At 52.6% G+C, this 26,817-nt stretch overlaps 1 protein-coding gene across 5 annotated transcripts in view; it reads left to right on the forward strand.

Annotated features, from left to right (window-relative positions):
* SCMH1 (Scm polycomb group protein homolog 1) overlaps positions 1-26,817 on the forward strand; it is a 63,070-nt gene that overhangs the window by 33,617 nt on the left and 2,636 nt on the right. For 2 of the 5 annotated variants that reach the window (XM_056509046.1, XM_056509048.1), the window contains 7 exons: positions 487-730; positions 12,002-12,234; positions 12,790-12,916; positions 13,914-14,114; positions 14,780-14,965; positions 25,276-25,479; positions 26,453-26,592. In XM_056509046.1, the coding sequence (XP_056365021.1) occupies positions 487-730; positions 12,002-12,234; positions 12,790-12,916; positions 13,914-14,114; positions 14,780-14,965; positions 25,276-25,479; positions 26,453-26,592 (1,335 nt within the window). Of the gene's footprint in view, positions 1-486; positions 731-12,001; positions 12,235-12,789; positions 12,917-13,913; positions 14,115-14,779; positions 14,966-20,016; positions 20,149-25,275; positions 25,480-26,452; positions 26,593-26,817 lie in introns of all 5 variants that reach the window. The other 3 variants (XM_056509045.1, XM_056509049.1, XM_056509050.1) reach the window with 3 other exon arrangements.

Consider the following 26,817-nt stretch of genomic DNA (forward strand, 5'->3'; position numbering starts at 1 on the left):
AGAGCTGGTGTCTCATGAGAGCTGTGCTGCTCCCACAGGTGACACTGCACAGCTCTGCCTCAGGGCTGCTCTGGGACAGAGCTGTGTCCTCTCCAGCTGTGGCACAGCAGTGTCAAAGTGGAGCCAGAGCTCTGCCAAGGACGTGCCTTGGGCTTCAGGGCTCAGCCTTGAGGCAGGAGCTGTGTTTTCACTGCTGCTGCAGGGGCTGCTCAAAGTGGGGAATGCAAGGTGGGAATGTCAGCACTGCTCTGAAATGTCCCTGGGGTCAGTCCAGCAGCCAGCTGAGGGCAGAGCAGCCACTAGTGGACTTTGCTACCTCTTGATTAAGGGGCAGTGGCTGTGTAGCCCTGGCAGTGTGTGAACCTGCTGGGCTTCAAATCCAGCCCACTAACTCCCTTCAGCTGCTTGTGGAGGTGAGGGCACAGCCCTGGTGTGGGGAGGCACTGCCATATCCCCTTTGAGCATATATTCCACTTCTTCTTGTAGGAACCACCATCTCCTTCCCAAAACTTCTTCAAGACAGGTATGAAGCTGGAGGCAGTGGACAGGAAGAACCCTCACTTCATCTGCCCGGCCACCATTGGGGAGGTGAGAGGTTCTGAGGTCCTGATAACATTTGATGGCTGGAGAGGTGCCTTCGATTACTGGTGCCGATATGATTCCCGGGACATCTTTCCTGTAGGCTGGTGCTCGCTGACTGGAGATAATCTGCAGCCCCCTGGTACAAAAGGTAAGGCCCACCTTGTTGTTTAGTTGTCTTTTTCCTCCACTCAGCTCTCAAAGAGCAGCAAAGCAGGCAGAGACTGGCAGCAAGGACAGCTGGGTGCCCTGTCTGGTTTTTGTGCTGCTTTGTGCATGGTAAAGGCCCAGGTGATCAGACTGTAGCACTGAGCAGCCTTGGCACCAAGGTGCTGGGGAGCAGCCATCCGTGGAGATGAGCAGGATGGTGGCTCTGGGGAGGGATGGTGCTGTACAACATTGCTGAGCTCTGCTCCTCCCCAGGAATTTCCCTGAAGTTTTTCCTGCGCCTTTGAACCATATTTTCCTCTGTAGTTTTTCTCGGGGCCTGGAATAATGAGAGCTATGAAGCTGCAGGGCTGCTCCTCTTTGTACTTTGGGCAGTTTTCTTGGTGTGCCTTATGCTGTGAACATGGACAAAGCAGGTGTGAGCAGGTTGTACCTGCTTGTTTCTGGATATTGTGGTTGTTGGGTAGGAGCAGTGCTGGGGAGTTGCTGCCTTGCAAAGGCCTGAGCAGTGGCTGGTTTGATTCTCAGACATGTGTCAAACTTTCTCACATCACAGCTGTGTTTGGGCCCAGGGGGGCTGTCATTGTCCCCAAGCACATCCCTCTGGCATGTGCTGGCTGGGAACATGCACGTGCCTGTCAGTGAAATGAGGGGCAGGAGAACAAGCTCTCTGCCAGAGCTGAAGGGTTGCTTAGGAAAGGCATTTCTCTGACAAGACTGTTCCTCTTGGAAACCCTGGGTCAGCTGGTGCTGCCCTGTCAGGCTGGTGTTGCCCTGTGTCCCTGCCATGGGCCAGGGCTGGTCTCAGTGATTGCTGAGGTCACCTTGCATGACCTGTGTGCTTGCCCAGCTGTGGGCTCCCCTTGGCTGAAGATGATTCCTCTCTATCTTGGATTTCTGCATTTTGCCTTGATGTTGCCAGCCTCTCCCTCTCTCCCTGCTGGTTGTTGTGCCTCACCTGCTGCTGCCCTGCAGGCTCTGCAGGGCTCTGGGGCCCTCTTGGCCAGTGACTGACTCCTGCAGTGCTGCCCTGGAGTCAGGGGCTCCCACCAGACATCTCCAGGCTGTCTCTCAGGTACTGTACAAGTGGCTCAAGACATGTTTGTGTTTGGTGGGAGCTTTCCTGGCAGTACCCCTGGGAGTGGGAGGTTTCAGGAGCACAGTGGAAGCTGCTTCTCAGGAGAAACTCTGTCTGACCCACAGCCCAGCACAGGCAGCTCTGTTCCTCCCTAGCCTCCTCTTGCCAGAGGCTGAAGCTGTGAGTGAGCAGAGCCCAGTCAATTATGCAGAAACAACAGCCTGGGAAGCTTGTGCTCCCCCCTGGCAGGTGGCTGTGATGTCTTCTCCCTTTCCCTTTGGCTCCATGTGCAGTGACTCTGCACTTCCTCATGTACAAATATATGACCCCTGAAAGTCACATCTCCCCACTCACAGGCAGATTTCTGCTCTCTTTGTCCTTTTTTTTTTTCAGCTCCTGGGACAAGAGCAGGGGCTGCATGAGCCACACAAAAATGCCAGGGAGTTGAGATCAGCCTTGTCTTTGTGGTTTTACTTCTCCCTCTGTGCCTGTCTGCTCCCTTTCCTGCCCAGGAATTTCTGACTTCCACTTCATGTGATTAAAGCAAAAGAACAGAGTACTGGTGACTTTCTCTGATGAAATTCCTCTTGTGTTTCCTCACTCCTCAGCCCTGCTGTGGTGAAGGGTTGAGCACTTCTCCCAGTGCTGCTCTTGGGAGGGTTGGGGGATGCATCACCACAGAGGAATTGCCCTTTCCTTGAGCTCCAATAAACCTTCTCCATGTGCCAGCCTGGAGCCTGCAGGACCATGTGGTGGAGTCAGGCAGCTTCCCTTTCCTGGTGGGAATTCCTCTGAAAGAGAACTGCAGAGATTTGCAGTCAGTCAAGTGCTGCTGTGCTAATACAGGTCTGAGCTCATATACTGGACTGATCATGTGAGGCCCTTGAGGAATTTGGGGAATCCTGAGAAGAGTTAACTCTGTGGAACTGAGGAATCCTGTGAAGAGTTAACTCTGTGGAACTGAGGAATCCTGTGAAGTTAACTCCATTGAGAATGAATAACCCCGTGGTTTCCTGGGGCTGAGCCTTGTGGAATGAGCTCATGTTCAAGGGAAGCAGAACTTCAAAGAGGACAGGCATGTTTATTTAATGCTGCTGACTCCATTTAGCTCTAATCTCTCTCTGCTGCCAGCAGAGGTGCAGGAGTGCAGGGCTTCTCCCAGGCATGGTCCTTTCCATCTCCAGGGTCTCCCACTCCCAGCAGTGTTTGCTTAGCTGCAGTGGCTGGGCAGGAGCTGGTGCAGCTGGGGCCCAACCAGCCACTCCAGGGAGCTTCCATTAGAGCACTTGTGTGTGTTAAAGAAGGAGAGGGAGGTCAAACAGCAAGGAGGAGCACCCTGCATGCCTGCTTGGTAATTCCATTGCTGCCTGCTGGCTGCAGCAGCCTGCTGGGACACCTCTGTGGCCACTGGCCAGAGGTCTGTGGGCTCCTGGCATCTCACAGAGTCACAGGTTGGAAGAGATTTTCAAGATCATTGAGTCCAACCCAGCCCTAACACCTCAACTAGACCATGGCACTGAGTGGCACATCCAGTCTTTTATTAAACACATCCAGGGATGGTGACTCCACCACCTCCCCAGGCAGACCATTCCAGTACTTTATTATTCTTTCTGTGAAAAACCTTTTGCTAATATCCAGCCTGTATCTCCCTTGGTGCAGCTCAAGACTGTATCTTCTCATTCTGTCAGTGCTGCCTGGAGAAAGAGACCAACCCCACCTGACCACAGCCACCTTTCAGGGAGTTACAGAGAGTGATCAGGTCACCCCTGAGTCTCCTTTTCTCCAGGCTGAACACCCCCAGCTCCCTCAGCCATTCCTCACAGGGTTTGTGTTCCCAGCCCCTCACCAGCCTCAGTGCCTCCTCTGGACACACTCAAGTGTCTCAACGTCCTCCCTGAACTGAGACAGAACTGGACACAGCACTCAAGGTGTGGCCTCACACCATGACCTCCCTGCTCCTGCTGGCCACACCATTCCTGATCCAGGCCAGGAGCCCTTGGCCTTCTTGGCCACCAGGGCTCACTGCTGGCTCATGTCCAGCTGGCTGCTGACCCCCAGGTCCAGCCCCTCTAACACTGTCCCACCCTTCTGGGTGCTCTGTGGCAGAGGGAGGGTGGCTCTGTGCTGTGGGAGAGGGGCAGCAGTGGAAGTGTTAAGGCTGGGCAGGGCTGGAAGCTGCTCCAGCTCTGGAATCTGGAGGGCTGGAATTGCTGCCCTGGCAGCAGCCCAGCTGGCAGAGAGCCCCAAGGCCAGGCAGGCAGGGCAGAGCTAGCACACAGCTCATCCTCTGCTGCTGGGAGCTGGGTGAGGCACAGGGACACTGCTCAGTGCCTCACAGCTCTGGGGGCTCTCAGACTCTGCTCCCTCTGCCTGGCAGAGCACAGTGTGAATTGGTTCAGGCAGGGACAGGCTGGAGGGGAGCTCCCTGCACCCTGGCTCACAGCTCTGTTACCCTGGGACCAGAGCTGCCTGCTGTGCTGCTCCAGGGCCTTACAAGATGCTGACCCTGCACAGAAAGTTCATGAAGTTCTTCCTTTCTCACCACCATTGCTGCCATGTGATTTGTTGTTTAACTGCTTCTCCTCAAAGGAAGATGATGATCAGCTGCTAGGTTTCCTGCCCAGGGGCAAAGGTAATGTGTATTTTATTTTATTTTGGGTCTTGCCTGGTTTCTCTTCCTTCTTCAGGGTGAGAACATAGTGGTGGGAAGAGGAGCCTCATCAGGAGTAGTGGCAGGGTAACACTCAGGTGAGCTGCTGTGCATTCCTGCTTGGAGGAGATGGGAAAATAAGAATTACTGTCTGTCCAGGGCTGAGCTGGGATTTGGAGCTCACACATGAAGCTGGGTGACATTGCTTTGCACTGGCATGGCTGGTTTGGGGACCACACAGGTAGAGCTTGTGCACCAGCAGCAGGAGGAAGGAGGGTACAGAGGAGCTCAGGATTTTATCCATGAGTGCAGTGCACAAGCATTGGAACCTGGGTGGTGCTGCCTCTCAGGCTGCTGCTGGAAGGTCCCAAGAAGAATCTCTTGAGCTGTTTGGAGCACAGAGCCAAGGCTCTTGGCAGTGAGCCTGGCTCACCCTGGGAGTGTGTCCTGGAAAACACAGGGGGGTTGGAGGTCTGGGGGCTTGGATAAGAGAGCCCAGCACTGCAGGAGCTGGCAGTGCCTGTGGCTCAGTGGCATGTCAGACACCTGAGGTTACTGAGTGATCTCTTGAGGCTGGCAGGAGCTCTGAGAAGAGCAACTGACCTGGGAAAAGCTGTTGCAGTTTCCTCTGGTCTCCAGTGTGTCCTTGCTCTCAGTGTCTAGATCTTCCTTCTCAACTTGACTTTTCCTCGTGTTTTATTTTGAAATATTTAATATCCCGGAGAATCTGGGTTTTGCTCAGGATATTTCCTTCCCTTTTCCACTGTGCTTCCTGGCCCAAAACAGAGTTTCAGCATCCCAGGGTGTTACTGAATCTTGGCAGGAGGTTTCAGCAGGACCCTGCTGTTGGATCTTCCCTCTGTGGCTGACCAGGGTCATCACTTTGTTTCTGCAGGATCTCTGGCCAGTAACAACACTCCTGGTCACTGGGACATGCTGCAGGGCTCTGCCTGTGCAGGCTGCAGGTCTGAGTGCTTCCAGGATGGAACTGGACAACCTCAAGGAAGAAGAGTGTTCCAGGGGCTCTAAAAGTGCCTGACTCAGCTTGTCCTGAGCTGCTGGTTGCAGTCAGGGCTGGTGGCTCTGCTCCTCTGCTTTGCCCTCTGGGGCTGGAATGGGCCATGGCAGGGAGAAGAGGGGCTGGAGAGGCAGGAATGTGCTGCTGCTCTTCCAGGCTCCAGACATGTCACTGCCAGCCTGAGAGGTTTGGGCTGGCTGTGCAGATGTTCCACAGCAGATGTGCTGAGACATGAGGGGCTTTGAGCTGCTGTTGAGGGAGAACTTGCTTGGTGGAACACTTTTTGAGAGGCCATTTTCCCTCTCCATGTGCCAGACTTTGCAGGGTTTTATAGCAATGATGTGTGACTCAGTTTCCCATTCATTTCCTAATGCTGCTCAGTGGGTACAGAGCAGTTCTTTCTGTGTGGAAGAGAAATGAAGACCTGGGTTTGGGACTGAAGAAATCTGTGTGCTCATCACAAAACCAAACATGACTTTTGCTGAGAACAACAGTTTGGGCATCCTTGCTGTGCACAGGCTGTCACTGTGTGTCTGATCACGAGCCAGTCACTTCTCTGGGTTTATTTTGCCCTAAGCAGAGCAGAGGTGGTGCTGATCCTGGGCAGTCTGGGGGATGCCTCCACTGTGGGGCACATCCTGACACTTGTGTGCTGCATCTCAGAGCACTTCCCCTCATTGAGGGACATCTCTCTGGCCAGTCCAGACCCCCTCCAGGTTTCTGCAGGAGCTGGACTGACACTGCCCAAGTCACCCACATTGCTCTTGTGGGCTGTGTTCTGAGTAAAGCCTCTGTTGTGTTTTGGAAAATGTTTTAGCAGATGCATCTTGTGCTTGGGTAGAATTTTCTGCTTGGGTTTAGCCAGTGTCTGGCTGAACAGAGCAGAGTGAGATGCCCTTATGGAGAGATCTCTAGGTTCTGAGTTCTGGTGTTTGTGTAAGCAGACCCTGGTGGTCCAGAACAGGGTTTTGTCTTCAGTTGCAGTGGCACTGACTGCAGTCTGCAGCTCTTTTCCACATCTCTGTGTGTGGTTACAATCAGAGCTGGGGCACTTGGGCTATTCTGCAGTTTGGTTACTGCTCTGGCACTTGAGGAAAGTCACTGAAGCTCAGGCTGTCATTGCTGCCCCACAGCTCTGAGATTTGGTACAAGGTCCTGGGAGCACCTGCCCAGGTTTGCAGGATCTGAGCTGCTTCAGAAAGCACTGGGTGAAAATGCCAATATGGTTTATTCTCACACAGAAATGCTGCTGAGACTGAAAATGTGGCACAAATAGCAAAGAGAAGTCACTGCTATCACTGTGACTCTTGAGACTCTTTTTTTTCCCAGTTGTTTTATTTGATAAATAAAACAACTGAAAAAAACAAATAAAATAATCATTAAAAAATGGCACAGCTCGTGCCAGGGGGATGTACAGTGGCATCTGCAGTGTCAGAGCTCATCCAAGTGTCTGCCAGCACTTGGGAACAGTGCTGCACCAAACCATGCAGATTTCTGAGCCTTTGAGAAATGGGACACTGATGATGAATGTTCAGAGCCTGTCCCAGGTTCAATAAATGCACAAGGCATTGCTTTAATTTGAGGTTACAGCTTTTCCTGTGCTGTGGATGTCCTGGCCAAAAAAGACATTATAAAGCATCCAGGATGAGCTGGATGCACAGTTTTGGGGACTGTGGGTTTGGGTTTCTTGGTGTGCCACTGTGTAACCACCACACAGGGGATTAGTGGATAAAAGAACCTTATTTCAGGAGTCTAAACCTGCAGCCAGATAAATCCTGTGTAAGAAGAAAGTATCTTTTGGAGAAGAAGAGCTCATTGTGACAACAGTAGAATATGCCAAATCCTGCAGTGCTTGGATCCCCACAGTGTGCTGGAGATTTCCTCTGGTCTCAGCCTCATCTCAAACAGGTGTTTCAGGCTGGAGAGCACAGATCCCTGCAGGAGATACTGAATTATCAGAATAATTGTCTTCTCACCTTTAAATTCCAGGCTTTGGAGTCTTGTTCTCAATCCCTGTCTTTGCAAGGAGCCCCTTTGTCCTGTGCTGTGTCTGCTGAGAGCTCAGGGCAGTCTGAGCCCCTTCCCAGGGCCTGCATTTCTGTCCCAGTGTGCTCATGGTGCCCAGTGATGGTGGTCTCTGCTTTGGGAAGAACCACAGGGCTTTGAGGCTTTCACACTTTGCTCTGGAGCTGCAATGAGCTCTGGTTCCTGTGCAGCTCTGACCTCAGGATGTCAACCATTGAAATGCCTCATGCAGGGAAGGATTCAGCCAGACCTCAACAAGATTCCTCCTCTCTGGCAAGTTTGCTTGTCTTAAATGGGTCTCTTTAACCCCCCTCTCTGAGTGCTGCTCTGCCCATGATGCTGAAGATGGGGCAAGGGGCACCAAGGGACCCCTGAGGGGTAGCCTGCAGGACCAGAGGGAGTGGTGTGCTCAGAAATCTCCCCCTGCACTTCAGGACACTGCAGGGGCCATTCCAGAGACCTCCAGGGAGGAGCACATGGACTATGGCTGCCCCTGAGAGTACAGAGCCCTTGGCACAGCAAATGGGAATTTGGGTTTTGTGCTCCTGCAGCTCTTGGTAAATGAACTTTGTAAATAGGAGAGAAAGGTAGGAAACCTTTCTGCAACTTCAACTTTTCTCTTCCATATTTCTCTACATGTTTTGACTTTGTATTTCTTGTCCCAAGGACATAAATTTGTCTTCTTCAAACTGTGACAAGTCTCAGATAAGCTGATGGGTGACAAGTGCTGCTTCCTAGCATTGACTAACCCTCAGAGTGTGGTGGCAGCTGTGCAGTCTCCTGTGAGCAGCAGTTTGAGTCACAGTGGGCAGCTGCAGGTGCCATGTGTCAGCTGACAGGGAATATTTTGGCATTAGGAAGTAGAACCTGAAATCAGGAATTCTCTGTCAAGTCTCTTTGTTTCTGCAGAGAACTCAAAACTCTTGTTTAAACTAGTCCTTCAGTGATTAATAACATCATCAGTGGTTCCCAGGTTCTCCTTGGCTCTGAGCTGAATCTTCAGGGGGATGTTTCTCATGCCAAATGGATCCAATGCCAGCCCAACAAGGAGCCAGCCTCCTCCTCCTCCATGTCTGCCATTGTCCTGAATGCCTCTGTGACCCAAAGCAAGATAGTTCAGCCAGCAGAAAATTTCCAGTGATTAGTTTTCTGTCCCCTTAATGAGCTGAAATAACCATGAGTTCAGATCAGTGAATAATTCAGGTCAGAAGGGATCTCAGGGTTGCATGGCTCAACTCCTCCAAAGCAAGGCCAGTTTTGGAGATGGTTAGATTGCTCAGAGCTCAGGTGAGCAACAAAGCTGTGGCACAGAGAGATGCTGCTTTACTCAGGAACAGCAAACTGTTGATTTTTTAAGAGGCCCCACTTGATTTTTTGAAAATGTGGCTCCTCTCAGTGGCTTGTACAAGGAAGAAGGAGGTGAGGATGTCTCTGGCAGCTGCCCACTGTTGGGCTGGCACTGTCACCAGCTGAATCACAGAATATCCTGAGTTGGAAGGGACCCACATCTGCATGATGGGGCTGAAATCCTGCAGGAAAGTAACAGGCACCTGAAAAGAAACTGCAGGCTCCTTTGAGAAGCATCCAGTCACTGGAAGTGGTGCCTGGGGGGTGAGGCAGAGTGTGGCCAGCTGTAATTCTGTGTTTGGGGCTGCACCATTGTGCAGGGACAGCTGGTGGGAGGACTCTGCCCTGCACCTTTGGAGTCTCCTCCTCACACAGCTCAGTGCATCTGGCAGGGCAAGAGAAATGTATTAGCACAGGCTGGTGTTTGCTCAGATCCTGGTTCAAATCCAGCAAAAAGCCAGGCAAATCTGCTGGATTGTGGGAGGATAAGACCTCATTTCATTAAATCACTTCAGGTCAGAAAAATGTCTGTGCAGTGCATCAGTCTGATGGAATCAGCCCCAGGGAAAGCATCAGTGCCTGTGTAGGGCTGTGCTCAGGGCTGGTTCAGGGCTGTGCCCAGGGCTGTGCTCAGCACCAATCCAGGTCACAGGCTGTGTCTCTCTGGCTGCACACTCAGGTGGAATTCAGCCTGGCTCCTGAGCAGCCTCCCTTGCTGTGGCAGCCCCTCCATCCCTGCAGGGGCCATGGCTGCACAGGGACCAGGGATGTGCTGCCAGGGCCACAGGCACAGTGGGAGCTCCTCTGGGTGTCCCATCAGGGGATCTGCATGCACCAGTTATGGGCTTTTATTGCCCAAATCCCAAAACCAATTCTTCAAGGAATTTACTACATGTACTATCTTCACAGCTGAAGTGGGCAACAGATTTTTCCTGCATTTATTTCACTATAACCTTTTAACATAAAATTATACAGTGAAATCTTGCACCCCAGGACTTCACTGACAGCAGTCTCCTTTTTCCTGGCACTGAGGTGCCAGGGATGTGGTCCCAGCCTGGGAGCAGAGGGTGCAGTCCAGCTGCTCTGCCTCTTGCATGGCAACTTCCCAAAGGCACCATTTCTCTGGGTAAAACTGAGAACACAGGTTTGTCCCACAGCTTGTCTCAGTTTTTCCTCCACATTGGAGAAACCTCATTGTGGCACAGCTTGGTTTAGACACTGAGAGTTGTGCAGATCTCACCCTGCCCTGGTTTCCACATCCCTTTGATATTTAACAGTTTCTTTGAAGTATGGGCAGTTTTGGAGTCATGGATTGTTGTAGGCTGGAAGGGACCATAAATCCATCCCATCCCACCCCTGCCCTGGCAGGGACACCTCCCACTGTCCCAGCTGCTCCAACCCCAATGTCCAGCCTGGCCTTGGACATTCCAGAGATCCAGGCCAGCCACAGCTGCTCTGGACACCCTGTTCCATTTTACCTGTGTTCATCCTTGTTCTGTCAATTATGGAATTCCAATAAATGGTTTAATACAAACATTTCTCTGCTGAGATCAGTCATTCCACACCTGATTCCATGCTCAGCACCTGCCTTGCCTGTGCCATTCCTCCCTGCAGCTCAGATGTCACCTGGAGCAGGTGACACTCCTGCAGTAAGAAGCACCTGAGCTATCACATTCATTTTCTTAGCAGCAAAATAGTCTTGCTTTTAACATTAATAGCTCAGACAAAGAGTAGTAGAACCCTGTTTCTGCCACATTCCCTTGTTTGCCTGACACAGAAAAGTCTTTATTCAGGAAGTCAGGTAGATCCTGATGACTGGGTGCTTCTTCCCAGTTTCTGATAGAGAATTCTAATGCACAAAAGCAAGGAAATAAAATCAAAACTAAACATGCCCAGATGGCAAACAGAATGGGGCTCAGTCCTGGATGCAGTGTGTGGTTTGGGTTGGAAGGGACCTTAAAACTCACCTTGTTCCAACCCCCTGCCATGTCAGGGACACCTTCCACTGTCCCAGGCTGCTCCAAGCCCATCCAACCTGGCCTTGGGCACTGCCAGGGATCCAAGGGCAGCCATAACTTCATAGTTCCAGAGAATGAATCCTTGCTCACAGTAACTGCTCCTAAAATCCTCATTACAGAGATGTTAAAAATCTCTGTATATGCCCAGAGTTGTGCCATCCTGGCATTAATCTTTTATTGCACTCTGTTTCCCTGGCTAAGACTTTTTTCCTTAACTACAAAGACCATGATTTTGAAAGTGTTTGCCTTTGTTTTTTCCTAATTCCTTGCCTCTATATTGAATATACCTTGAGGTTCCCAGATGTGAGAAACAAGACATGCTAAAGATCACACTGCAGTTTTCAAAATGCAGCAGGATTTTGGTTTGTTTCTTTTTAGAAGAAATTTAAAACAGAAGGAAATACTGGTCTGCTAGGCTGGGCCAACATATCTCTGGCATTTAGCAGGCTTGGGAAAGGTGACTGACCAAGTTTAGGAGATTTGTGGGCAAGTATACCAGAAACTTGGTTTTGTGATGGAAAGAGTGAGAAGATAAGAAGGAGCAGACCTGCCTCTGGCAGTGTGTGAGAGGAGCAGGGCAGCTGGTGCAGCTGAGCTGAGCTGCTGCTCAGGGCCAGGAGCAGTGAGCCTTGCAGGCAGCGAGGATGGAGCTGCTCCCTTCCACTGCAGTTTGCTGGAAATTTAGGGACAGAGCAGATTTGACATCAGCCTTGAGAGAGGGGATTTCCAGTGTTTGCAGCTGGCTCTGTGGCTGTCAGGCAGGTTTTGGCTGGTCCCTCCTAGGAATGTCTCAGAGCCTTTGCCGTGGCCGTGGCAGGTCAGCACTCGCAGGAGGAAGGGCTGTAGGTGCCAGTTGTTCTCAGGAAGGAAGGGATGGCTGCAAGCACGATCCTGCTGGAGTTCAGCCCATGCAGGTCAAGCCCCAGTGTCCCCCAGCTCGAGTGCTGAGCCAGGGATCCTGTGGTTGGTTTTTACTCTGGCATGGAGAGCAGTCCCCTCACCCAGGGCTCTGGGAGTACTCCAGCTTTTTCCATGTCACACTGTGTAAAGATGGAGGCTGCTCTTGCTTTGATTCTCACCTGATTTAATTACATTTGCTTTTTCTCTTTTTATTTCAGTTGTGATTCCAAAGAGCCCTTTACCTGCCTCCGAAGTAAACTCGGAGAAACCTAGCATGCACAGTAGCACAGAGACTGGTTTGGGGCAGCACCAAGGGCAAAGGCGTCGCAAAACAGGGAAGAAGCGTGGTCGAACGACCAAAGCACTAATCCACCACCCCCTGCCTACACCCTCCAAGTCAGTGGAGCCTTTGAAATTCCCCAGAAAGAGAGGCCCCAAGCCTGGCAGTAAGGTAAAAGCTGATGCTGATGCAGGCGGGTGGACAGCAGGTGCTGCAGGTCCTGCCCGGGTTGGTGCATGCGTGTGTCTGTGCACCTTTGTCTCAGCCTCTGGCTGTGTGACTGCAGCAAGTAGGAGACCAGAGGGGTGTGTGGGCTGGGAGTATGCTCAGAGCCCAACCCTGGAGCTGTAGAGAATGTCTGTGTCCTAAAGATCATTTCCATCTAGAGCCCGTGTCTTTGGAAGTTACTGGCTGTGGAGTAGCATGGCAGATGCTGGGAGCATGACAGGATGGCCAGAGGGTAGAATAAGCTTTCCTGGTCTTTGTGTGTGGCTAGTCTGAGCCAAAGAGAGGTGGCAGATCCCAGACTTGTCATTTTTCAGGATTTTGGTTTGTAAGATACACACATGTTGACTACTAGGCTCTGGAGACACCCCATCATCACCATCAGAAATGTGTCATGTTCCACAGTGCCTTGTCTGTTGGATGCAGAGGAGAGAGTGTAGTGATCATGGGTGGTAAAGGAGAGCAGTGGTAAAAGGAGAAATATCTCCTCTTTTTCTGCAGAGGAAACCTAGGACACTGCTGAACCCAGCACCCACCTCTCCAACAACCAGTACCCCAGAGCCAGACACAAGCACTGTGCCCCAGGACGCTGCTACAATCCCCAGCTCTGCCATGCAGGCTCCCACAGGTAAGGAGGGTCTTGGACCACGTTCTTGACAGGATTGCACAGTTAGGAGCTGCAGCAGGCAGACAGCAGCACCCTGAGAGAGTCCCATTTCCTCCTGAGCCTGTAAACCAGCAATCCTTACCACTCCAGAAAGGCTGGCCTGGGAGAGGCACATGAGTCCAGAGCAGCTGTTCATTTATCTTTCTGTTGGAAAGAATGGAGTAGGAAGGTTGCAAGCTACTGTTGAGTGCAAGGACCCCTTTTCCCTGCATGCTGGTGACTCCACAGCTCTCCAGTGCATTGTGCCCAGGGCAGTCGGGTGTGCAGCACCCCTTGTGAGCCCTGAGCTTGAGCTGTCACACTGGGCAAGGCACAGCTGCTAGAACTGCACAAGGGGCAGAGGAGGTGCTGGAGGACTGTGATCTGCCCAGCTCCAGCCAGCATATCAAGGCACACAGGGACAGGAGGGAATAGGGGAGGAGGAGGAGCAGCAGTGAAGAGTATAGGTACTGCTACAGCTAGGGGTGAATCTGGCCAGGAAAGTCAAATGCAAAGCTGCTTTTGGCATGTTGAGTCAAGCACTGGATATGGGCTGAGCCCTCTGTTTGCCCAGAATGTAATTGGCCAGTTTTCAGAGGAACCTGAAGAAGCCAGTTTCCCTAAAAAGGAAACGCTGTGGGAACCCACAGAAAGTGGGGCTGCATTCCTTCTTCCCCTCTGAACATCACAGCCACCTTAGCTGGCTGTCATGGAAATCACTTTACAGCCTGACTGCAGGGGAGAGCATGGGAGAAATAGCAGCAGTCTGGAAGGTGAGCATGAGGCAGGAAGATTTTGGAGGTGATTCCCCTCTAGAAGCGGCTCCACTGTGAGGATGCAGCCAGGCAGTTGTGGTGGATTCCACTTTGTGAGTGGTTGGACAGTCTTAAAATCTCAGCATCTCTCAGGTTGGATTTTAGGCATCTGTTTCTTGCTTTCTTGAGTGGGTTAATGGCAAACACATTTCTCATCCTGGCAGTTTGCATTTACTTGAACAAGAACGGCAGCACTGGGCCCCACCTAGACAAGAAGAAGGTTCAGCAGCTGCCAGACCATTTTGGACCAGCTCGAGCTTCTGTTGTCCTGCAGCAAGCAGTACAGGCCTGCATTGATTGTGCTTATCATCAGAAAACAGTCTTCTCCTTCTTAAAGCAAGGCCACGGGGGAGAGGTCATCTCAGGTGAGAACGGCAGCACTTTGCCTCCAGAGAGGTTGTTGCAAGAATTCTCTGGTTGGAAGATGTCTGTCCTGAAGCTCGCTGCAGCCACAGGCCAGGGGCAGACAGAAGAGTTCTGTCTTCTCTTTCTTGCCACACATCTGTGTGAGTGAAGCACCAGCTGGCTGAGAGCAGAGCAGCTCCCATGGCCTGCGGGCACAGCTGCTGGAGCTGGCTGTGCCCTGGGAAGAGCCACAGCTGGGGCATTCCCCAACTCCTCAAAGACAAGCAATAGCCAGGTTTGAACTCTCCTTTAAGGCTGTGTGTGGCTGGATCTGCCCTGCTGGCATCCCTTGGGCTGTGCAGCAGGCTGGTGCTGGCCTGCCCGGCCGTGCAGGCAGGGGCTGTGCTGGCTCTGGAGCCGTGCTGAGATGCAGAAGCTGGCTGTGCCCTGGGAAGAGCCACAGCTGGGCCATTCCCCAACCCCTCAAAGACAAGCAGCAGCCGGGTTTGAACTCTCCTTTAAGGCTGTGTGTGGCTGGATCTGCCCTGCTGGCATCCCTTGGGTGCAGGCAGGGGCTGTGCTGGCTCTGGAGCCGTGCTGAGATGCAGGAGCTGGCTGTGCCCCGGGCGTAGCCTCCCCTCGGCGGGGGGTTCACCTGTCGGGCTCTGTTTGTTTCTGTCTCCAGCTGTGTTTGATCGGGAACAGCACACTCTGAACCTGCCAGCAGTAAACAGTATCACCTACGTCCTCCGCTTCCTGGAGAAGCTGTGCCACAATCTGCGCAGTGACAACCTCTTTGGGAGCCAGCCTGTCGCTCAGAGCAGCCCCATGCAGCGCTCCCAGCAGTGCCACCACGACAGGTACCTACCAGGTAGGAGCTGGGGGGCGGCGCTCCAGGGACCCAGTGCTCCGTGTCTTAACCCAGGTTTATCTCTCTCTCCAAGGCTGGCCTGTTCCAGAGCCCTCTCACAGGGTTCATTCCATCACACCCAGTGTCGTGCACATGCCCTCAGGGCTCTTGTATAGGGTTGCAGTTGCATTTTCTGCCTGTCAGTTTGGTTTCCATCTCCGCTGTAGGTTCCCGCTCATCCGTGCTGTCTGCTTGTCCCCCCCTCTCCTTGTCCTTCCCTTTTCCTGTAATCTGCTTGTGGTGACTTCGTACAGCTAGGAATTCAGGTGAAGGAAGGGAGAGTGATAGCATGCAGCAGATGACCTGTAATTAGAAATGAATTAAAGCAGAGTGGTTTCCACAGGGGCTGTGGATCTGCAGCGTGGCCGGTGCAGGGATGATGCTCATGCAGCAATCCAAGGCAGAGGTGCTTTTGTTTTCCTTGGCATGGCATTGAAGCAGCTCACCCCAGCAAGACAGTTCATGCCACAGTGCAGATTGTCAGGCTGCAGAGCTGCTCTGGAGTAGAAGCAGTGGAAAACAAACCTGCTCGTTTGCCCTCAGTGCTGGGCAGTGGCAGCAGGCCTGGGGTGATGCTGCCCACAGGCTGGCTGGGGGTCTGGGGCAGCTCCTGCTCCAGGAATGTCTGTTGTGGAGAGGATCAAAGCTGTCTGCACCCTCTTAGGTGGCTGACAAGTGCTGATCTCCTCTCCTGTCTTGCTTTCTTCCCCCTCTAGTCAGCAAACAGCTGTTGTGTTGTTTGAGGTCTTTCCAAAGTTAATCCTTTGCATAATTATGGTTCTGGCAAGAAAAACAAAAGTTGTATGAATCTGAAAGGATGGGCAAGAACTGTTTAAGGAGAAGTTGCTAAGCATGAGGTGCAGGAGCAGCAGCCAAATGCCACAGTGCTTCCATTCATTGCACTTCACTAAGCACCTTAGGCAGAACCTAGAGAACAAGAGGATCTTCCCATCCTCTGCTTCCTCCTGGCTGGAGCCAGCAGGGCCAGGAGCAGAGGAGCTGTAGGATATGCAAGGACAGGAGCAGCAGGACTAGTTACTGGGACTGGAGGAACCCTCAAATACAAGAAATCCCCATGTTTCAGTGTGGAGGTTCCCTGTTATCATAAGAGACAGCAAAACCTGAGTGGGAGGAAAAGCACTCAGCTCTGGACATGGATGGGCTCACAGAGAGTTTCCAGCCTCCATGAGAGGTCAGTGGGGGCTGTGCCAAGAGTTGGGCTGCTGGGCAGAGTGGAAAAGTATAAACCAGAATTCAGGGGAGCTCAGGCAGAGCACTGCATCTGACATGATGCTGAGACCTGCCCATCCTGAGCTCTGACTCAGAGTGTTTGCAGCACTTAAAGAAAAATTAACCACAGTCAGAGGTGTGACAGCACCTAGTCCTGCAGTTCATCCTGATGTCATGTAACACCTTTCTCAGTCAATTGGTGAGGGCAGGGAAACAGTGCTGGTGGTTTTGGGGAGTTTGGAGGAATGAGGGTGGAGTTGCACATCCTCAAATCACAGCACATGTCCAGGCTGCTGTGGTCTCACCCTCAGCTCTACATGTCCTGCCTTGTTTCCTCTCCAGGAATGCATTGTATGGGGCTGGTTCTTCCAGTGAATGGCCACTGGTTGGGACTGGGAGCTGGTCTGAGTTCCCAGAACAAACTCTGCAGGAGCACCCTGTGGTGCCCTGGAGGATTGGGGTGTGCTGGGGCAGAGGGAAGGTCTGCAGCAGCCAGGTCAGCAGTGTCCTGCCATTCTGCCTTGCTAAGTAAATGGAAAAAAGGGAAACAGACTGAGCTGTACATCAGGACCTGTTTGCAGGGACCTGGGCACTGACTGCTGCTCACAGAACATGAACATGATGTGTCCTGGAGCTGTCTGAGAACAGGATTGGAGAGACCTGGGCCACAGAGCCCTGGCTCCTGCTGGTACAGCACCACAGCACATGGTGTTTCTTGGACTAACTCTGGAGCTGTGGACTTTGCTTTTCCTCTGGAGACTTCTCCAGGGTTTAATGCTGAGATTTTAGAAGCTATATTGTAATTTCCAGCCCTAATTTATTCTTGGGCAACTTGGTATCTGTGTCTCCTGGTCTCAATATTATCTGGTAGCTTAACTTGGTTCTCTTTCTTCTGGAAGTAGCTGCAGAGCAGTTGTAGCCCTCAGAGGGAGTTCATCTTTTGGCTGCTTTTTGCTCACCTCAGACAGTGTTGGTTTTCACAGGGTGGCCAGAGTGCCACCCAGCACTCTGGGGAGGAGCTCATGGGGACCTGGTGCCACAGCAGGGGCACCACCATGGTCACAGGAAATGTCTCTGCAGTCACTTTTAGTCCTTGTAACAGGTGATGATCAGCCTGTCCTGGTTCTTCTCATCCACTGTTGTCACCTGCAGGTGACCAGCTCAAGAGACATCAAGTGCACATCTGGATTTAGCTGCTGGATTTTCCTCCTTGCTGGTTCTTGGTTCTGTATATCCTTCCTGCCTTTAAATGCTGCTTTGTCTGGCCTGACATCAACAGATTTCATTGGTAAATCTCTAAAATTTCTGCCTGAATATAATAATAACTGAAAAATAATAACTGAATAATATAATAACTGAAGTTATTACAGTTATTAAGTGGGCTCAGGGGTGATCCTCAGGCTTTTCCTCTCAAATCAGATTTTTCTGCATAGAACAAGGCTCCTGGTAATTCATATTCTGTCTCAGCTGGTGGCTCTCTGTGTGTAACACCTGAATTCCAGGTATATGAGGCTGATTTCTCTTCCCTCATGTGATAGATCAGGATTTCCCCATCCCAGGGAGGTCTCTGATGTGCCCTTTCCTTCAGAGCCTGCCACAAACCTTGTGGTGCTGCTGTGGTTGGACATAGTCATTTTATTGTAAAAATCTTTTTTTTACACCTTTTTTTCAGATACTGGCACCACATTTCAGCAATGCAGTGCTGAGCTCTGTTAGGATTTACTGCAGCAGGCCCCGAGTTTCAGGTGCAGTGTCACTCTTGGCTTCCTCTGCCCCCTCAGGTTTGAGGATGTTCAGCTGACTTAGACGATGGTGGATGTTTTGGTTCCTGCCCTGTTTTTTTTATCCTTTGCCCCCACTACTCAGCATGGCTGCAGCTGGAAGTAAACCTCAGAGTGGTTTGGGCTGGAAGGGACTATAAAACTCATCCCATCCCACCCCTGCCATGGCAGGGACACCTCCCTCTGTCCCTCCTGCTCCCAGTGTCCAGCCTGGCCTTGGGCACTTCAGGGATCCAGGGGCAGCCACAGCTGCTCTGAGAAACCTGTGCCCTGTGTCCCTGTCCTGTCATTCAGAGGCAAGGACAGCCCTTTTTCCTTTTCTCAGTCCTTACCTTTCTGCCCAGTGTCCCTGTTCCCCTGTGCTTGTTCCTTCTCTAGCTGAAGTAAAGGCCCATCTTGGCCTGTGCACTGCCTCAAAACACAGAATGAGTTCAAACCTGCCTTCACCCTGCACTCCCCATCCTCTGGGGTGCACAGCCCATGCTGAGCAAAAGTAAATGATCTGCTTGTTCCCAGCATCCTGCTCAAAGTGAGCATTTATCCACTGAGACTGGGGTCCTTCACTCTCAGGTTATTTCCTCTTTGATGATACACATTCATGAGGTTTATGTCATTTCTGAACTGAAGGTATTTTCTTTTTATTCCTGATGATCTGAATACAGCTCTGCCTGTTACTGCATTTCTTTATTTTCTTAAAACTTGTTCTTTAAAACCAGAATTTTATTTTTGGTTTATCCTCTCATTAATTTTCACAGACCTCACTTTTGATTCCTAGGATTAACTTCTATAATGAAGTTCATTCTGACCTGCTGTGTTTGCATTACTTTTAACATCTACCACTTTAAAAAAATAACCCAAACCAAAACCTGATGAAACCTTTGTAAAGCATCACCTTGTGTTGTGGTTCTGTGGCTGTTGGGTGAAGAAGGTTTGGCACAGAGCTATCCAGAGGGCATGTGTTCCCCTCTCTGGGCAGGGAGGGTTTCTTACAGGGACTCATCCTGAGGATGGAGTTGGTTTTTCTGGCAATGTCACAGTGATTTTTGGTCATACTGCTATGGAGGCCTCAGTGCAAGCAGCTCTTTCATTTCCCTGGAGGGTATTGATTGAACAGGTCCCTTCTCTACCTTTGTGTTTCTCCTTGATGGACTCAATTGTGCCCACCTGGTGCTTCCCCCACCTGTCCCTCTGTTTGTTGGGCATTCTGCATCTCCCTTGGTGTCAATCCCATTGCTCCCCAGCACACCTGTCACCTCCTGCCCCTGCTGCTGCCCTGTGCCAGCTGTCAGGTCAGCTCTGGGCTGTTGGTGGCTCCTGGCATTTGTGCAGGAGCCTTTGCCCCCTCTGTGCCCACAGCCAGGGATGCTGCAAGGGCCCAGCTGGGAGCAGGGGGCAGCTGGGACAGGGCCTGCCACCCCTGTGTCACTGAGCTGCTGTCCCATCAGTGCCAGTGCTTCCATTGTCCATCCACCCACTGATGCTGTGTGTGCAGAGATGTGCCAGCCCATCCCAGTGTCCTGTCTGCTCTGCAGGGTGTGGGCAGTCCATCCTTGGGGAGGAGCAGCAGTGGCAGCACCTGTGGGCTCCACAGATGGGGGAGACTGCAAATTGCAGTGGGGTTTAATCCAGCCCTGTGTATGGCACAGAGGGGTTGTAAATCACCCAGAGCTGTTTGCCTGTTGTCCAGGGGTTGTGTGCATCTGAAAGGTGACAGTGGGATGGGCAGGAGCTGTGTGGGGTGAGCCAAGGCACAGAATGAGGAGAAATGAAATTAAGTCAATTAGAAGTGATATTTGGGTGAAATATGGCAAACCATGGCTAAGAGTCTTTTCTCTGCTAAAACCTGCAAACTCTGCTGCGTTGAGCCCTGCCAGACGTGCTGGATTGCAGCTGGAGCAGCTGCTGGTGCCCAGGCTGGTGATGCACACAAGGCTCAGGGGACTCCAGGCTGCATTTCCCAGCAGGTCCCCACTCCTAAAGAGGGCTTGTTCTCTTTCCCAGACAGAAGCAGCTCGTTAGAAGGCTCTCTGCAGGGACCAGGCCGGGCCACAAAGCGCTTTTCCCAAGATTCCCCTCCATACACTGCTCCTCTCTCCCCCAAGTTACCAAAGAATGACCGTCACCCTTTGGAAGGTGAGCACAGTCTCTTCCCACAGCTGCCTGTCCCAGACCCTGCCCTGGGCAGGGTCACATCTGCCATGCCAAACCCAGCTGTGGCCTTGGCCCTGGCGTGGGTTGTGCTTGGTATCCAGAGGGGATGGATGAGCTGCTGTGTGGTGAGACAGGTTCCCCACACAGATGTGTGGAATGCACTGGGAATTCCTTCTACCCCTGGCACTCATCATCTCACACCGTGATCTGGTTCAGCTTCCCACACAGTGCATGGGATTAGCAGTGCTCAGACTGCCCAGCTGCCTCAGTCCATCTGCCCCTGGGTTTTCCCTGAGGGTTTGCTGCAGCTGTTGTACAGATGCTGATGTGCAGCTGTACAGCCAGGAACTTGCTTCCCTTTTCTCAGGATCTCATCTTGTTCCTCACAGGCCCCCCTAGAACAGCTGGGGGGTGTCACTGGCTCCACCAGCCACACCTCTCTCATCCTGCACTGCTGCTGCTTCCCAGCTCTCAGGTTGTGCAGATGTGCTGGGCCATGTTCCCAGCAGCAGCTGCAGGAGTGTCCTCTTTGGTGTGGGATCCAGGGTGTCCCTTGCATGCACATGTGGGAGATTGCCAGAAGGTCTGGGTAGCTGGAGGACTCCCTGAACTCAGTTATCTCCAATAAATACACTCCCACTTTTGTTCTGAGCTGCACACCCTTCATAATCAGACTGAAGATTTCATCTTACTGAGGCTTTTAATTAATGGATGGTGAAATCTGCCAAGATGTTAGTGATAATTCTTTATTATAATTTTTATGACTGAAATCCCTGAAAAATTGCTGAAGACTCCTGGCTGGGCTCACAGTTCAGTGGTTTCATGCTCTGTGCTGTCTGTTTGGAATGCCCATTTCCCCGGTTTTGCTGAGGTTGCTGATCCCAGGTGTGGGTGCCCAGCCTGGCACCACTGAGGGTGATTTTGGTCTGCACCCATCCCTGTGTCCTGTGCTCTGCAGAATCCCTGACCCTGTGTCTAAGCCCAGAGCAGCTGTGGCTGTCCCATCCCTGGCAGTGTCCAAGGCCAGGTGGATGGGGCTTGGAGCAACCTGGGATGGTGGGAAGTGTCCCTGCCCATGGCAGGGGTGGGACTGGTCTTTGAGGTCCCTCCCAACCCAAACCGTTCCATGATGCTCTGATGGTCAGTTTCTAGTGATTAAAACTGTAGGTTTGTCACAGAGTGGAAGTGAACACACAGGTGGTGTGGCAGTGCCTCATCTATTCCAGCATATTGACCAGTCAAAAACTGTTCCCTTCTGTTTCTCACCTGCACATGGATGCTGGTCTCCTTGATTCCCCTCTGATGCATCAGCCACTGCATGTGGGTAGCACAGCCCAGCCCCTCCTCCCCAGCAGGTGGGACATGCAGTGTGCAGCCTGAAGCACTGGCTTGCTCCAAAGGTTCAGATGCCTTGGTTGGGTGTGAATATTGCACACTCTGTATTGTCAGTGGAGAGAGAAGCTTCCATGGTGGGTAATTGCAAGGAGGAGCCTTCACTGGGTTTCTACAAGATTGATTCTTATTCTGCTTCAAAGTCTATTCAGTTATTCCCTTGGCCTTCAAAGGGCTTGTGCCATCCAGAATTCTTCAGAATTCCAGAATTCTTCCAGAAAAACACAGAGAAGTGGGCAGGAAGTGTCTGTCATGTGAGGGGGTTGATCCTTCTGCAGCAGCTTGGTCTGGTTCTGTTCTTTGTCCAAGCAGGGAGCAGGTGCAGTCTCAAATTCCATCTAGAAATCCATTCTTATCCCACAGCTAAAAGCTATAATGAATACATCATTCTCCACCATCAAATTGAGGTTCAGGCAGGAATATTTGCATTTCAGAGGATACATTTTAAGAATATGCACCTGAAATACTCAGATATTGAGTATTTCTTCAGCAAGGTACATCTTGTCATGGGAATGAGCTGTGTCTCAGACAGCAGCTCCTGAACACATCCCAGTTTGCCATATGGAGGGCTGGGAGCAGCAGTGGGACATCTCCATTCACCCTGCATTTGGCAAGAAGCAGAGACATGAGGAGGGGATCTCACATCCCGCATTGTTTTTCCTCTTTTCCAGTGGTGTTTGTGTGGCTCTTTGCTGGAACACTGCAGCTCCAGCACACTGGGGACCTGCCTTCACAGCCCATCACTTGCTGGAAGCAGTGGGTGTTCAGGAGTAGTGCACATCACAATTGTGCTTGTGGCCAAACTCCCATGTTTTAGCAGCAAAATGACACTGTTGAGTCTATAGCACTATTTGTTTAATTAAACTTTAATTATCTGCTCCCTGCCTCTCCACCACTAATTGTGGCATGTTTCCCTATAATGTGCCAACATTTAGTTAAATCCAGCAGTTTGTGTAAGGAAATCTGCCTAAGGATCAGCCACCTCCTCCTCCTCCTACTCTGGTTACCAAGGGTGAGGGATCCTGGATCTTGCCTGAGTGTACTTGTGCCCTGCCACTTGCAGGAGCATCTTGTCTACAGATGATTCCCAGGGGCAGGAATCATTCCCCTCTTGCCTCATCTCCTTCTCCCTTCCCTGGAGGTGTCACTCACTGAGCAGTCCCTGTGTATTTGTAGGAAAAGCCTCCATCTCTCTTGCACTGACCCTGCCACAAAGCCCCAGCTCTGCTGCAGTGTTACAGCCCAACCAGGCACTGACATGTGCAGGGAGAGGGAATCTGGGGATCACTGTGCACCTTCAGTTTTACCTCCTGGGCAAAAAACATCATCCCCCAGGGCTTCATCCATGGCCCTGGAGTGTGTGATCACCAGCCTGTGAGAACAGGCTCACATATTTGCAGAATGCATCACAGCACACTCCTGTCATGACACTCTGTTCATTTTTGGGTGAAGTCATTTCTGAGGGTGAGTTTTGGATCCTCAGGAACCTGTGCATGTGCTCTCCCAGACTGGGCCTGAAATTCCTTCTGCTGGTGCCAGTCCCTGCTGTGAGAGCTGTGGGGATTGGGGAGCACTCAGATGTGTGTTGGTGTGACCCAGCTCATCTGGGTGAGTGTCCCAGTGTCCTGGGAGGCTGAACTCTCTGTCACCTTGGAAGGTGCAGGGTTTCCTTGGAGGGCTGAAATGCAAGCTTGGAGCTGTTCCTGTGCCCACAGCCACTGTCCTGTGCCCACTGACCCCTCTCCTGCCTGTCCTTCCCTGGCAGTCAGCACCCTTCCCCAGATGTTCAATGGGAAGTGTTTTGGGGATTAAACAGAACTGTCCTGTTGAGCAGGAGACCAAATGTAGCTGCAGTGGAAACCCCTTGGTGTAAGTGACACCCAGAGGTGGGTCTGGCTGGGCAGGGGATCCCAACCAGCCCAGGGCAGCCAGCTCTGGTTTGTGTCCAGTCTGGGGCTGAAATGCAATGGTGGGAGTGCAGGAGGGGGTTGAAGTTATTCAGGAATAGCCATGAGTCAGCAAACCATTTTTTATGCATCCAGAGCAGGTGAGAACAAACCTGTCCATGCAGGAAGCAAGTGACAAGTGGGCCAGCACAGGACAGGTCACCAGGGGTCAGAGTCTTCCCACCAGCAGTTTGTAGGTGAGATTTAAGGCTGTGCTACAGTTTCTGGGCACATCCAGAGACCTGAAAGCAAAGGAAGGCAGCAGTGCCTCAAGTGCAGAGTGGCAATGGCCTGGTGTGGGAACAGCAGTTGCAGTGCTGACCCCACACAGGGCTGGCCAGCAGCAGACAAGGGTGTTCCCATTTCATATCCTTACAGTGTGAAGGGAAGGGGCTGGGCAGCTGAGCTGGCCTCTGGATCTCTGCTCAATCAGCAGCAGGACACGAGACAAGAGGATCCCAGCTCCCACAGTAGTGCCACAGTTCACAGAAACCAGAGCAAACAAGGTGTACCAGGAGGGGCTGCCCCAGTCAATGCACCCACTGTCTGCAGCACTTGGGAGCCACCTCAGGCTCTGGCAAGCTGCACTTCCCTTCCCTGGAGCGTGGCAGCCTCAGCTCAGCAGGGAATTTGGGAAAATCTCAACAGCTTCTGGGTGTCACAGGCTGCAGCTCCTGCACCCTCACCATGATCCCAGTGCTGGCTTCTCACCTGCTGCTCCTGATGGAACCCAGGCCAGTGCTCAGGCTTCTTCAGCCTTGTCTCCTGCTGTGGTGTTGGGGTGGCAGCAGCTCAGGGCTGGGCTGCCCTCTGGGTCCCTGCAGGTCCAGGAGGAGCTGCAGCTCCCAGCCTCTGTGCTGGCAGCTCTGGAGTGCACAGGCAATGCCTCTCTGTGGAGCTGCTTCCCTCCTTGGCAGGTGTTTCACAATAAAGAACACATCTGAGGGTGTTTGAGGGTGGCTCATGAGGCACAAGGACCACCTGGGCTGAGACTCAGCTGTGCTATGGTAGAAGCTGCAGGGGTGGCCCCACAGTGGAGCTGGCACAGTGGAACAGCAGAGGCAGATCTGTCACCCTGCACAGTCTCCCCAGCCCCTCCATCCCAGTAGTGCCAAGGACAGCTGCTAATTCAGTGCCTTTCTGGGGAAGGTGAGGTGCTCTAATACCCTGCCTGGGGAGAGCCCTCAGCCCAGGCCCTCCTGTGCCTGTTCCAGTACAGGGAATTGGCCTCTGATGTGGTCAGGCTGCAAAAGGGCCCAGCAGGAGGCCAGGAGGGATGAGCAGCTCATCACCAGCTTGTTGCCTTTGGTGCCAGAGGACTGGCACAGTGTGGGAGCATTGGCTGGCCCTGATGGCAGAGCTCCCTCCTGCATGTGTCTCACACCCCAGTGCCAAACACCAGGGCTGTTCCCTTGCTGAGGATGTGCAGTGTGTGACCCCTCAGGGACCATCCCCTGCCCTTCCCTTCAGGACTGTCTGAGTCCTGTGCCCATTGGCATCCAGATGGGACAGCCCTGCCCTAGGGCAGGCAGGGCACAGGGCTGGGCCACAGCTGCTGGTGGCATGGACAGAGGAGCAGCTGCTCCAGTCTGGGACCTTGTCACTGCACTGGTTGGACTGGCACTGGCTGCTGGTGACAGCAGTTGCAGAGTGCAGCTGGTGGCACCAGGGCTGCAGCAGTGCTGGGTGGGTGCCTGGGCTGGGTTGGAGGCAGTGAGCACTGCTGTGGCTCTGCCCCACGGGGCACTAACTGCAGCTTGGTGCATTCCAGGTGAAACCTTTGTCCTGGGAGACGGCCCCCCCGGGCCCTTAGAGCCTCGCCTGGACCCCATGGACTCTGCCTTGAACTCTGTCAGTTCATCCAGCCACAGCAGGAGCTCCAGAGACCATCGCCTGCCGGGATACAGGCACCTGCAGCAGCCCTGCAGCCTGAGCCAGGGCGGCTCCTCTGCCCTGCGCAGGCTTAGCTCTGGGGGTAAGAGCTCACAGCAGCACACTGGGCAACAAAGGGCTATTCCAGCTCCAGTTACACCTTTCTGACTTCAGCAAGCACCAGAGGCTGGGCTCTGCACAGCCAGCCAAGTCTGCTAGGTGTGATGGCACCTGGCAGGTGGCAGTGTGGACAGGGGACATTTCTTCTTTGGCTGGTGACTGGGTGGACCTGGAGGTTAGTGGGGAGAAAGGAACAGGCAAGAGCTGAATTGTGTCCAAGTGGGAAACGGGTGTCTGAGTCCACAAGGATGGATTGGGAATGGCTGGAGAGCTGGAAGTTGCCTGGTGGGACTGGGATGGGCAGATGCATGAGTGGCATTTGTCTGAATGGAGGAAGAGGGGCAGGAGAGCTGAGCTGCTCATTGCAGCATGTGGGGTTGTCATTTTAGGTGCATGGTGTCAGTAAAAGCCTCTGAAAAGCTCAGGCTGCTGGTGCCTCCCCCTCAGGTGTTCAGGCAGAACTGATACAAGGGGCTGTGCACACTGGAGCAGCACCTGTGCCAGCTCAAGCTGTGCTTTTGGACAGTGGGAGGTCACCTGTGGGTTCAGTCCATCAGAAGATGCAGCCAGTGAAAACATAAACCAGCTTTGCTGGTTAAATGTTAAATGTGCTGCAGGTGTTGGGAGGAGGAGCCATGCAGGGGGAGGGAGGTGAGAATGGCAGGGGGTGTTCTGCTCAGGTGGGAAGTGTCAGCCCATGGACAAGGAGGAGAGGGAGCTGGGGACAAACAAGGACTTTGTGGGGCTGGAGAGAGGGGACAAGGGCTCAGCACAGAAGGCTGCCCTGGAAGGAGAGGGAATAAGGTGCCAGTGCCTGACCTGAATCTGGGGCATTCCTGGGACGTGCCCCTGCTGGTCTCTGCCCTGCTGAGGGAGAGGAGCTGAGTGCTGGATTGAGGGGGGTGAGTTGGGGCAGGGCCAGGGCCCCCCCTAACAGCAGTGTGTGCCATCCCCAGGCTCGGACAGGTACCTGAGCTCCCGGGACAGCCCCCGGCTCAGCCGTGACCCCTCGTCCTGGACGGTGGAGGAGGTGATGCAGTTCATCCGGGAGTCAGACCCACAGCTGGGCCCCCACGCTGACCTCTTCAGGAAACACGTGAGTGCCATGCCTCCTGTGCACAGGGCTGTGTGTCACACCTGGGAGGGGCAGATCACACCAGCAAAATCCAGGAGAGCCAGAACACGGCAGCACTTCAGATGGAGTTTTGTGCTTAATAAAAAGATACTCATAAATCCTGCTCATGCTCTGTCCAGGCTTGAATCCTTGTCAGAACCCCCTGGAGCAGCCTGGGTGCACACAGAGCCTCTGCAGTGAATCCCA

Source organism: Oenanthe melanoleuca, chromosome 23 (assembly GCF_029582105.1).
Source record: "Oenanthe melanoleuca isolate GR-GAL-2019-014 chromosome 23, OMel1.0, whole genome shotgun sequence".
Taxonomy (NCBI): domain Eukaryota; kingdom Metazoa; phylum Chordata; class Aves; order Passeriformes; family Muscicapidae; genus Oenanthe; species Oenanthe melanoleuca.